The 13661-nt window shown below is 39.0% G+C and overlaps 1 protein-coding gene across 4 annotated transcripts in view; it reads right to left on the bottom strand.

The window, feature by feature from the left end:
- Positions 1-994: 994 nt before the first annotated feature.
- Positions 995-13661, bottom strand: part of LOC108542641 (guanine nucleotide-binding protein G(q) subunit alpha) — a 328639-nt gene continuing 315972 nt past the window's right edge. For all 4 annotated transcript variants that reach the window (XM_017892715.1, XM_017892718.1, XM_017892716.1 and 1 more), the window contains 2 exons: positions 11108-11261; positions 995-3777 (listed from right to left, as the gene is read on the bottom strand). In XM_017892715.1, the coding sequence (XP_017748204.1) occupies positions 3587-3777; positions 11108-11261 (345 nt within the window). In that variant the 3' untranslated portion in view covers positions 995-3586. The remainder of the gene's footprint in view (positions 3778-11107; positions 11262-13661) is intronic.

The following is a 13661-nucleotide window of genomic DNA, read 5'->3' on the forward strand; positions in this document are numbered from 1 at the left end:
AAAAAAAAAAAAAAAATACAAGTTTCACATGTTCTTCAAATTCCTTTTGTAGTTGTCATCTGCTAGTAAACAACATATGCAGGTTCCTAAGATTTTTTTTTTCCAGTCTATTCATGACATTCAACAGAGCTCTTTGTATGGAAATATTAAAAACAAAAACTTCTAGGAGATTTATTTACTTTTGAATACATGTGTTATTTCCCTTTGTTTCAGATATGAGGCACAAACTTCTGAATTTAAGCTCTGTAAGGCATAGTAGAAACTTCCAATTTACAAATAAGGAATTCTCTGGGGGTTGGAACTGCCATGTCACGCAAAAAGGGAAAAATCATCTGTAAACTGGTACACTGCAATGTGTTAAGTGAGTCATGAAATGGCTGCTTGCCTTGGTATGCTGAAGAAAGGTTTCTGTGTTTTATGTTTTTGAATAAGACATGCCCAAGTCACCATAAAACTCACCACAGGCCTCCATTACCTAAGCATCAACAATAGGAGGCCAGTGGCACACGCTTATAACGCTTGCAATCACAATATAATATAAAGCATGAGTAAACTTTGTTTTATACAAAACTGAAAAGAATCCCGTCCCGCCCTTAGCCCCTTCAATAAAACCCCAAAGAAACAAAAAAGAAAATCCTTTAGCTTCGATTGACTAGTGTGGCTAAAATTAGGTTTCTATGCATCACTGCTGCTAGGGTGATCAATTTTTTCCTTTCTCAAGAGAAGGGATCTTGTCATGCACCCTACAGGAACAGTGAAGCCACAAACCTCAATTCTGCATAGCAAATTCCATCCCAATTTCATAAAGACAAATATAACAATCTTTCCCTGTTTTGCTCAGCTTCTTCAAGCTTTGAGATCAGGTTTAATTGACTACATCTACTATAGCTCTATTAAATAGAATATCTTGATTCCCTAAAACTGTAACACTTATGATCTTGTGATGAGGTTTTCTCTATACACACTGTAGGCCTTCAAATGTTGTTGTTTTTACTTTTTTTTTTTTTTTTTTTTTGCTGCACCAAATTTAAGAACGCCCTTTCAGGCAAGCAGTGGTCTCTAGCTGTTAAAACATTTCCTTAGTGGATCACAATAGCTTCTAAAACTGCCTTTCTAGTAAAGGCCATCAGAGAGGTAATACTAAACTGTGCATTTGCCAAATAAGAATATGAATTGTATAAAAGCTCATATTCCAATCCTAGATCAAATGGCAAAAGTTCTACAAAGTTGGTTTCCATGTTTGTATAAAAGCTCTGACTGATTTTATGTATTTTGCTATGAAATTACCTTTGGGTCTTATAATCAGTATACCTCTACTCAGGAATGTGCAAATGATTTTATACAGCACGACGCTAGTACCGCTCTGTACGACAGTAAGTTTTTTTTTTTTTTTTTTTTTTTCTAAATGGAAAGAAAATATCCCTAGTCAGAAATAAACTGACAAATTTACATTCTCCTCTCTTAAAAAAGTAAATAAAATAACATTATTCAAAATGTGAATTAGCTATAGACATACAATACAATTACATAGATACATATCAATACAGCACATTCAATCTGCCAAAAAATTAATGATTACAAAGCCAGTATGGATGCTGCAATATCAAGAGAGATGTATGTACAATGATTAGAGCATTTGTAATTGCACTATACCTACAGGCAGTCTGCTTGTTACATTACAGGTGCTTTCTGAGCAAGGGAAAAAAAAGTAACCTGTGTTGTTTGAGGCTGGGAGAATCAAGAATGAGAAGATGTCATTACTGTTTGGTGGCTTTGGTACTCATCTAACAGGCCGTTAGTTTTCTCCCTCCCCCTTTGTTATTCCAAAAGAGTGATTTATATGGAAGTTTAGACTAGTGCCAAATACCACTATAGTTAAAATGAGACCAGTATCATGACCTAATTCTAACGTCCCAGCAGCTTTAAACAATCGTGATTTATTTTCTTAAATTTCAACTCAAGCTGCTTGACAGAAGCTCATCAATACATGTGCTGTATTTTTTTGCATTTGTTGAAAAATTGCACATATAGAATTCCAAACATTTCTCCTAGTAGGTTCAGTTACACAAATACATGTTCTATAGAACACTGAGAGGTTACTTTTGAGTTAAGTCCACAAATCTTCTGTAAGTTCAACCTAATCAGTTACCAGTTCAAGAAGATCTTGAAGGTGGTAAACTAGCAGGAACTGCAGATTTTGGAAATTAAAGGTGCCAGAATAATACTATCAACCAATGTTCCTGGCGGACTTAATTGAACTTAAAGAACCATTGAGAGTAAAACTGCTTTCAAATAAAGAGACATAAACAGATTTCCTGTTAAACCACACAGGATACTTTTTACATTGTCGGTTTGGACATGGAACGTGGGACGTGAACACTAACAATGTCATCTTAAGGACAAATAAAAGAATGGACCATGAGAATCAAATTTACAGTTACCAACTGTTTGGCAATTGGCATTTCTGGTTCATTCTCAGCCAGTCATTTTAGGCTTCACAGTCTTACTCTCTTACATTTTAAGATACCAGCTTTTATTTTTTAAGTTCTTATTCATTGTATTTGAAAAAAAGCCAGCTTTGGCAACACATACCCATAATAAAAGTCATTTTAAAACTGTGGCCCCCAAACACTAAGGAAAAGAAAGAAAGGAAAAGCTTAAACAACAACAACAACAAAATTAAGAACAACCTATAAAAAGGTTCTGGGTAGCAGCCATTAGGGTAATGTAGTGTCTGTTGGCATCTTTTTTGGCATCTGCAATTGAAAGAGAGGGTGAAAAAAAGAAAAAGAAGCAAAGAAGGGAGGAAAGACAATGGCACGTGGCATTTCAAAAGAAAGGACTCCTGTGTGTCTTTGATCCTGCCTTCTGCACATTTCTCTGAGCAATCAAGCTATGGCTGAAGGTAAACATCTAAAAGAAATGACACTTACTGATACATGGGCATCCGTTGTCCCAGTCCAAAGTGAGACAAGACAGTACATTCTATTAAAAAAGAAACTGTGTGTATACAGAGCAACACATTTAAAACCATAGTATTAATACATATAATCCTTCAGCAAAAACTACAAACTTAAATTAAGCTGATGATGGCTTAAATCGAACGATGTGTCCTGACCGTTATCATTTGAGAGAAAAACTTGACCAAGAATGGAACTAGGATAAAGGTCATTGTAACCTGGCAAAAAAATCAGGAGGGAAGTATGAATTAGGGGGGGAAAAAAAGGGAAATCAGCTTTGTTTTGCTCCATAGAAAAGAAAAAGAGAGAAAGAGAGAAAAGAAACAAGTCTTATCTTTGTGAGTGCATGACTGAGAATTTAAAATACATTGAGTCACAAGGTTTTGCCTAAAAAAAAGATAGAGAGGAAATGTGCTGGGACTGTACTTCAGCATCCTCTGTTTTTCCTCTGAATAGTTTAAATAAAATCATAATATTTACTACAAACTCTGTGGACACGCTCACACAGAGTCCAGGACGGCAATAAATTAGTATTATGCAAATTGTTTTCCACAGAAATACAGTCCCTCTTGTGTATCTTCAATAGCCCACCAGGGAAGGGCAGGGCGGGTGTCTAGGAGGCACAATTAGACCAGATTGTACTCCTTCAGGTTCAACTGGAGGATGGTGTCCTTGACGGCAGCAAAGACAAAGCGGATGTTCTCGGTGTCTGTCGCGCATGTGAAGTGGGAGTAGATAATTTTGTCACTGTCTGGGTTCAGGTCCACGAACATCTTCAGAATGAATTCTCGGGCTGCCTGGGCATCTCTCTGGGGTCCTTTTGGCCAAGAGACAAGAGGGACACTTTGTTACCTAATCTGCTAATGTATTCAATCATCATTCGTTCAATAAATACTGTGTCATTGCTCATGAAGCCTACATCTGCACTGCAGATTTGATCTGTTATAATCATTTTCCCTAACACTACTATGTCTGACCATCCATCCAACCACCCACGTACCCACCCATTCACAAACTGTGTATAGGTGAAAGCAGACAGATGACTTGAAGGCCAAGGTTAAGTCTACTTCTTAGCTTGGCCTTCACTCTGATTCCCTGAGTGATTGGGAGCCACTGTAGGCTCTTCATCAGGGGAGTGATAGCTTACTCTTCTGTTCAACTGAGTTAATTATGCTTGTTTCAGCTATATAATAAGTGTGCACAAAGACACAGCCTCCTTGGGCTCTCCTGTCAATCTGTCCTCCAAACAACCCAACATTATGGATCATTTTACATCTTCCAGACTGACATCTCTCTTAGAATAGAACACCTGTTTGTAAGGTCAGGTCTATCTACAGTGGGCCTCTGTAGTCTCACTTCCATAGATTTCTGGTATTTCTCAGCACACTACATTTGTGTAGCATTCAGTTCATTTGTGATGATAAAACAATTGATTTATCTTTTTTTGAGATAGAGTCTCACCATGTTGCCCAGGCAAGAGTGCAGTGGTAAGATCTCAGCTCACTGCAACCTCTGCCTCCCAGGTTCAAGCGATTCTCTTGCCTCAGTCTGCTGAGCAGCTGGGATTATAGGTGCCTGCCATCATGCCTGGCTAAATTTTTGTATTTTTCGTAGAGACAAGGTTTTGCCATGTTGGCCAGGCTGTTCTCAAGCTCCTAATCTCAGGTGATACACCTGCCTTGGCCTCCCAAAGTGCTGGGATTATAGGTGTGAGCCACTGCACCCGGCCTATATTTTCTTACATTGATTTAAGAAGGAGTCTCTTATGTACCAAGAATTGTCCTAGATGCTTTGAAAAAGAATTGTGATATATCTAGCAAGATAAACTAAAAACGTAATTTTGCAATGGATTCTTAGATATGACACCACAGCACAGGTCATATTTTCAGAAAAGAAAAAATAAATTGGACTTCATCAAAATTAAAACCTTATGTATCCAAGGACTTTTTTTTTTTTTTTTTTTTTGAGACAGGGTCTTGCTCTGCTACCCAGACTACAGTATAGTGGCATGATCATGGTTCACTGCAGCCTCAACCTTCTGGGCTCAAGTGATCCCCTTGCCTCAGCCTCCTGAATAGCTGGAACTACAGGTGCCACCAAGCGTGGCAAATTTTTAAATTTTTTGTAAAGATGGGGGTCTCACTACGTTGTCTAGGCTGGTCTTGAACTTCTGGCCTCAAGCAATCCTCCCACCTCAGCCTCCCAAAGTGCTGGGATTATAAGCATGAGCCACCACACCTGGCCAATGCCATTATTAAGAAAGTGAAAAGTCAATCTATAGAATGGTAGAAAATATTTGCAAATCATGTCATCTGACAAGGGTTTAGTATCCAGAATATACAAAGAGCTCCTACAATTCAGTAACACACACCAAAAAAACCCAATTAAAAAAAAGGCAAAAGACTTGAACAGACATTTCTCTAAAGAAGATATACAAATGGTCAATAAGCACAGGAAAAGATGCTCAACACTGGTAATCACTTAGAAAAATGCAAATCAAAACCACAATGAGATACCTCTCCACATCTAGAATGGCTATAAAAAAGTGTGAAATAACAAGGGTTGGGGAAAATGTGGAGAGATTTGTAATCCTGTGCACTGTTGGTGGGAAAGTATAAAGGTGCAGCTGTTGTGAAAACAGTTTGGTGGTTCCTCAAAAAGCTAAACATAGAATAACCACATGACCGATCCTGCTAGTCTACTCCAATGTATATATCCAAAGGAACTGAGAGCAGGGGCTCTGACAGACACTTGATCTTAGCCAAAAGGGCGAGAAGCAATGTATATCAATGTTAATAGCAGCATTGTTAACAATAGCCAAAAGGCGAAAACAATCCAAGTGTCCATCAACAGATAAATGGAGAAACAAAACAAACAGAACCAAACAGAATATTAGAATATCAGAAACAGAATATTATTTAGCCATAAAAAAGAGTAAAGCTCTGATAGATGCTGTAATATGCATGAACTATGAGAACATTATAATAAACCCAACATAAAATAAGAAATATTGTATGCTTGCACACATATGAGGTACTTAGAATCGGTAAATTCATAAAGACAGAAAGTAGATTAGAGGTTTCCAAGGGTTGGGGGAGGAAGGAAATGGGGTGTTGTTGCTTAATTGGGGTGATGAAAATATTTTGAAAATACTGGTGATGGCTGCACAGTATTGTGAGTGTAATTAATGCCAGCGAATTTTGCAGTTAAAATGGTAAATTTTATATATATTTTATAATAAAAAATTAATAATGTAATATATCAAAACCCACTGAATTGTACACTTTAAGTGAATTACATGGTATATAAATAATCTCAAAGCTATTTTAAAAGTGTATTTAATAGGTACTGATAGATACATTGATTTAAAACAGTGTAAATTAATAACATCAAAACACCATCACCTTTGAAGTATTGGATACCTATCATATATTTGTCTTTGTGTCGCTTTATATATACATTTCCTCCCATTTTTTCAAGTTAGTTCTATACCAAGCCATAAGAAACTTTTTTTTTTTCTTGAGACAGAGTCTCACTGTGTCACCCAGGCTGGAGTGCAGTGGCATGATCTTGGCTCACTGCAACCTCCACCTCCTGGGTTCAAGTGAATCTCCTGCCTCAGCCTCGTGAGTAGCTGGGACTACAGGTGTGCACCACCACGCCCAGCTAATTTTTGCATTTTTAGAAGAGACAGGGTTTTGCCATGTTGACCAGGCTGGTCTTGAACTCCTGGCCTCAAGGGATCCGCCCACCTCGGCCTCCCAAAGTGCTGGGATTACAGGTGTGAGCCACCGTACCCAGCAGGTCTTTTCCTATCAATATTCTTGTTACCTACTAGTAGAGATAAAGAGATCTTGGAGAACTCTATTGAGGGCTTGACCACCATTTCTAACAAAATGCACCCTGAGCTTCAGATGGCTGACTTGAATTATTCTCAAACCAACCTTTTTATACATTGGAGTTTACTCCAATAAACTTATATCTGATAATGCCAGAAGATGGGAGGAAAGAATTATAAAACATATAGACTATCCTCATTTGTACAATTTTAAAAGTAATGTTTAATTTTGACGTAGGTGCCCAGAATTCAATTTTTTTAAATGACTAAGATGGCTGGCGTCATATTTAATAGATAAAAGTACAATTAAAATAATATGTAAAATACATATACAAGCAAATATATTTTTCAATGTACTATGAACTTATTAACTCAAGAGAAGTTATAAAAAATATTCAAAACCAGAAACTGACAGATTCCCAGAGCTGGAGAAGTCTCTGATTTCATAAAAAGAACATTGTATTTCTGGCTTATGAATGAACTTCTGTATGATTTTGTACTTACTCTATTTGGGAAAGAAGGGACTATACCTTTTTTTGTTTTTTCTTTTTTATTTACCCTACAGAATATAAGAACTAGATCCAAGTTCACTGAAGTGCACTTGAAAGGTGTTATGTTTTTAAGCATAAATTGTTATTTGAAATGAACATACAGGCCGGGCGCGGTGGCTCAAGCCTGTAATCCCAGCACTTTGGGAGGCCGAGACGGGCGGATCACCAGGTCAGGAGATCGAGACCATCCTGGGTAACCCGGTGACACCCCGTCTCTACTAAAAAATACAAAAAAACTAGCCGGGCGAGATGGCGGGCGCCTGTAATCCCAGCTACTCGGGAGGCTGAGGCAGGAGAATGGCGTGAACCCGGGAGGCGGAGCTTGCAGTGAGCTGAGATCCGGGCACTGCTCTCCAGCCTGGGCGACAGAGCGAGACTCCGTCTCAAAAAAAAAAAAAAAAAATAAACATACACTACAAAGAAATCATTACAGCCATCACAGCAGGAGCAGAATTCCACAGTCTCTATGAACAATCTTGCAATTCAAGTCCATGTGGAAACGGTAATTTCCTTTCTTGAAGAGAAATACAGAAATGGCATTCATTATGATTAAGACCTTGCAAGTACAGAAATGTGGAAGTGTGAAGTTTATAATACTATAAACATGTTTATTACAAAAACATCACTGCAGAGTGGGCCTCAATTTTTTCAGTCTTTGCTCATCTTACAAGGGCTTGGAGTTCCATGTAATGACAGCGGCACTGGCTTTGTTAAGTAACAAAATCAATGCCTTTTTTCTTTTTCTGTGCCCAAGTTTCCTCTGTGCATTATATGTATACTGGGGTATGGTAACAGTAAAACAGAAAAAAAAATCTTCAGATTTCAGAATATTCACAATGGACACATGTTGGAAGGAAAATGCTTGTAGTAGTGGGGAATCTGGGGAAATTACTGGAGAAAGGAGTTATGTGAAGAGATTAGGAAGATGGTGCAGAGATCAAAAAACAGCACTGCAAACACTGATCATAGACTAAGTCTTTTACTGCGGAAAAATCAGCAACTGTGAAGTGTGGCTAGGTCTGCTGCATCCGAGAAGTTTGAATGAACCCCTCAGAAGGGTTCAGCTTCGTGGGCACCATGCTCTATCTGCATCCTCCCTTATGCAAGCACATCATGAGAACGTGCCAGCCCACAAGATGGGGTTGTTGTTTATGGTGTGGCAATTTCTCACACGCTGATTCTTACCAAGTTCCAAGAAAAATTAAGAAGAATCTCGTGTATGTGTGTGTGTGTGTGTGTGTGTCTGTGTGTGTGTGGCAGGCAAGTGTGTTTAGATCTAAGCCAGATGCTTCATGCCTACTGTATTCAGGTAGACGTGTTTGAAGCCTGTTGAGGTGGGAAAGCACCTCACAGTCACTTCCTTCCATAGTTTTCTGAACAACACTGAGAAGTGCAGTCTCAGACAGTGATGATATTTCCAGGCTAGTGCAAATTAAAAGGAGTGAAAGAGAAAACCTTGTTTAAACTGAGAAAGTGTTTTTAAAAGAACAGCAAAGCACAAAGGAAAATGTACTTGAAGAGAGGATATAAACACACTGCTAACAAAAAAGGGTACCATTTCTAACATCTGGTAACAATCCCCAAATGTTTATATTTTCAATTCACCAACCTTCAGGATCTTCCATGTATGTGAGAAGGGAACTTAAATTCATTAAACATGTAACATTTCCCTTTCACAAGCCAGGACTGTACCACATCTATGTGGGATGAAAAGGTGACTAAACCTCCATCCCTGATGTGTTTGTGTCATCATAGAAAGCTATGAAGCTAAATTTAATATTGGTTTTTAAAGTAATTACTTTTCTGAGGGAGCTTTTAGAAGTACAAAAACACTGTGGAACAATATCCATCCTGGACATCATATGTTGACAATGTAATTTTAAAACTAGTCTCTTCTCTTGTTATATCACCTCTGTGGTAGATACTTTTGGGTTTCTGCTATGTGATCTACATATGACTCCATTCAATTCTTTTTTGCCCAGGGATAAATTGAGTAGCTAAATAAATTTGTCTGAGGCAACACAGCCGATGAGTGGCAAAGTAGAACTTTTCAGAGCTTGTGCTCTTAACTGTCTAGGCCACGGCTTGGCAAACCTTCTCTATAAAGGGCCACAGAATATTTTAGGCTTTGGAGACTATTTTATCTCTGTCACAATTACCCAATTCTACTGTTATGGTGTGAAAGCAGCCAGAGACAGTGTATAATGAATGGGTGTGGCTATGTCTCAATAAAACTTTATTCATAAAACCAGGTGGTGGGCCACCAAGGAGAGATGTGATTATCTTGCCAAATAAACTTTTCTTTTGAGACAGGGTCTCCCATCACCCAGGCAGAGTACAGTGGCAGGATCACGGCTTATTGCAGCCTTGACCTCTTGCCTCTCACCTCCTGCCTCATTTTTTGTAGAGAGAGGTCTCATTACATGGCTCAGGCTGGGCTTGAATTTCTGTGCTCAAGCGATCCTCTCACCTCAGTCTCCCAAAATGCTGGGATTACAGGTATGAATCACCACACCTGGCCACATCAGCTCTTATAGGGCAGCAGTCATGACTCTCACTTGTTTTACAGAGTGGCTACATGTGGATGCATTTTGTTACCAATCACCAAGTGTTCAAGTGTTTCTCAGAATGGGTTGGGTGTCTAGTTGTCTAGGATTTCACAGTCTAGTTGGGGAGGGTAAGATTCTTTTCTAAGAACAAAGCAAATAATGCAAAGCCATAGGAATAGTGAAGTGGATGCTATAGATTCTAAGTGCTGCACAAAGAGTTTAAAACTGGGTTACTATTACTAATGGTGGTGGGACTTCATTGGGCTATGATGTTTCAAAAGGAAGTATTTCCTGAGTATTCAGTAAGTGCCCTATGTGTCAGGCATCATGCTAAATATACACATATGTTATACACTACAATGTACAAAACATCCTATGAGTTTGTCCTAAGGCCCAGAAAAATCAAGTGACTTGATGGTAGTTCTACAAATAGTAAGTGTCAGAACTGGGATCTGAACCTGGGTAGACTGATTTCGGTGGTGGGCTCTTGACTTCAAAATTGTGTTCTCTCTCTGGAGAGAGGAGAGGCAGAGGTGGACTGGAACTGAATGAAAAGGAGAGACAGAGGGGACTATAAGGGTTAATACATAATTGGTCAAAACTACTGGATTGTTCCTTTTTCTGATCTGCTATTTCAAAGCAGATGAGTTTCTCTCTCTCTCCCTCCCTCCCTCTCTCTCTCTCTCACCCCCCTCCTCTCTCTTTTTTTTTTTTTGATAGAGTCTCACTCTGTCGCCAGGCTGGAGTGCCGTGGTGCGATCTTGACTCACTGCACCCTCCGCCTCTTGGGTTCAAGCAATTCTCCTGCCTCAGCCTCCTGAGCAGCTGGTACTACAGGCATGTGCCACCACGCCCAGCTAATTTTTGTATTTTTAGTAGAGACAGGGTTTCACCACGTTGACCAGGATGGTCTCGATCTCTTGACCTCGTGATCCACCTACCTCGGCCTCCCAAAGTGTTGAGATTACAGGCACTTGCCACTGCGCCAGGCCATGAGTTTTTCTATGACTTTTAGCATTGTTAAGGAATGAAATGTTTTGTGTCACTAAAAGACCGGGCAAACAATAATTCCTAGTGTATCAGTCCCAACATGCAGGCTGCAAAGGGCAAGGGCAGCAATGGTGCACTGTAGTGCATTAACTCCCACACTGGGGTTTGGAGACAAAACCTATTTACAGCTACTGAGCTGTTGTATGAATGCTGACTTACCATCATATTCTGGGAAGTAGTCAACTAGATGGGAATACATGATTTTCTCCTCTAGAAGATCTTTCTTGTTTAAGAACAGAATAACCGAGGAGTTCTGGAACCAGGGATATGTGATAATTGTTCTAAAGAGAGCCTTGCTTTCCTCCATTCGGTTCTGGGGAAAAAAAAATCAGAAAAAACAAGGAGTGAATTACATGATTACTTAATTTGTGAACTGTGTTTATTTTATAAGTCCAACCCATCTTTTGTACACACCAATTTTTGTAGCCCTGTGTTGGATTTGTCAGGATTTATATGCAAATGATTCATGACACACATTGGCTGTTTTCATTATGCAAACTCTCAGGTTGACAAGCAGAAGGGAGTAATAATAATAAAAATCAGCTAAAATAGCTCCTACGGTTGAAAGAGAAAATAATTGAAAGCCTAGAGAATCATGTTGTGAATCTGGCACACTGTCACAAATTCCCACCAAAAATCATTCATTAATGACTAAATACTTGAGATCTGAACTAAGGACTAGATATGGCTTCATTTTGTATTTCTTAAGCTGTATTTATTTGGGGCCTCACAATTAACTCTATTCTAAGCAATCAAAACAGTTACTTCTTTGTCAAAAGCGTATCTATATTTCTAGACGTTTTCTAGAGTTACTACTCTATACACACACACGTACACACACACCCTTTATAAACACATGGAAAATGTTGTAAGATCATACATTTCCTGTTCCTGAGTGCATGCTTTCTCCCTATGCTTCACTATACTATTAATAGAGAATTGTGGAGATACACATAGTAATTATGTGGAGATAAAAATGTAATATTTCTCACTTTCAGCATCTGTGAGTAAGTGTTCTCACCTGAAGCTACACTTTCAAGCCTACCTTGGTAACAGAAACCCTAAATGGATTCTCAAGAAAATTAGTCAGCTTGCTCCTATAAATGAAGATGCTATTTGAGGCTGTTCCTAAGTCAAATCATTTCTCTGAAAAAAACATACTTATCAGCCAAAAGCTAGAGGGCCTCGGAGCTTCTTTCGTCACTCCTTACCATTCTTTCTCCCATAGACTCCCCTCTGTAAATCATTCCCAAACTTGGGTTACAGATGAAGGCAGCAGATTTGGGAATTCTCCTTCCCCTGAGGAGATAAAAGCCAGGATGCATGGGCATGCTTCATCCTGCACACACTTTCCAACCTCCCTTCTTATTTCTCCCTGTTATGGCTGGGTTTGTGGCAATGGAAAGGGCTGCCTGGGATTGTGCCCACCTCCGCTGCTAAGGGGAGGCTTGGTGATTTACACCAGAGCATCCTAGTTTCCTGACATGTGACCTGGCTTGGGGCTGGGCTCTGATCCAGGCCCAAATCACTTGGAGCTTCCCTCCCCTCATTTACGGTAATCAGTTTAGCCAACCATCTCAACTAGGCCAATTAACTTGAGGACTTTTGCTGGGAACTCTGGAACAGAGAACTCTGCTTTTGTGCAGAGTGTGGAAGAGGAATCATGGAGCCTCAGGAGCTTTTAGCAGCCATCTTGAAAAGTGAGCGAAAAACAAATTGGGTCCTGCTCACCTGGTTTTTAACCTCTTGCTCCAACCAGGGCTAAGGTTGGTCATGCCTTTAGATTTGTCAGGAACATCAGTCAAAAGAACCTTTTATTTTTTCAACTAGTTGGGGCTGTATTTTTCTGGTTTTTACTATACAAAATACTTCCAGTTAGTAAACCTGGATATATCCTCCCCTCCAAACTTATACAAGGAAGTGAACGAGAATGACTTAATAGACTGGCTATGAACACCTTCTGCTCAGCTTTTGCCTGCCTGCGGTAGGATGCTCCCGGAATTTCAGTGAAGAGTTACAAAGGCGATGTATTGCTCCTCTGCATAACCCTTGACTGGTGTTCTGGAAACCTCCAGGGAACTCAGCTTTTGCCAAGTACAATAATCTGGATCCTCAATACGTCTTCTTCCTTTCTTCTGTAAAGTGTGCCAATTCAAATCAAGTGATAAGGCACATTTTTCCAAAGCAGATCTTTGTCAAATCAGGCAAAGTCCATTGTCCCCAATCTCTTCAACCTGTTAATTTTGTGCCAACAATTGCATAGATAATTAAAATTAATGAAATATGTGGGCTGATATAATGAAGATAACTTCATGGCTCAAAAGACAGCATTTATCTCACTGCATAATTTTTATATAAATGATAGGACAGACTTTATTTTTATTTATTTTTATTTTTTTCTGACGCTAGCATTTCATGTATTAAAATATCATGGGGACATAAGACTACACAGAAATCTTTCTTCTTTTCTGGGGAGGACAGCTGATTTCACACAAATCCCAATGTTTTTGCATTCTTATTTTCTTTTTTTTTTTTTCTTTTAAACTTTTGTTATTTTATTTATTTATTTATCTATTTTTATTATACTTTTAAGTTCTAGGGTACATGTGCATAACGTGCAGGTTTGTTACATATGTATACTTGTGCCATGTTGGTGTGCTGCACCCATCAACTCGTCAGCACCCATCAATTCATCATTTATATCATGTATAAC

The sequence above is a fragment of the Rhinopithecus bieti genome, unplaced genomic scaffold (assembly GCF_001698545.2).
Source record: "Rhinopithecus bieti isolate Rb0 unplaced genomic scaffold, ASM169854v2 scaffold_19708, whole genome shotgun sequence".
Classification (NCBI taxonomy): domain Eukaryota; kingdom Metazoa; phylum Chordata; class Mammalia; order Primates; family Cercopithecidae; genus Rhinopithecus; species Rhinopithecus bieti.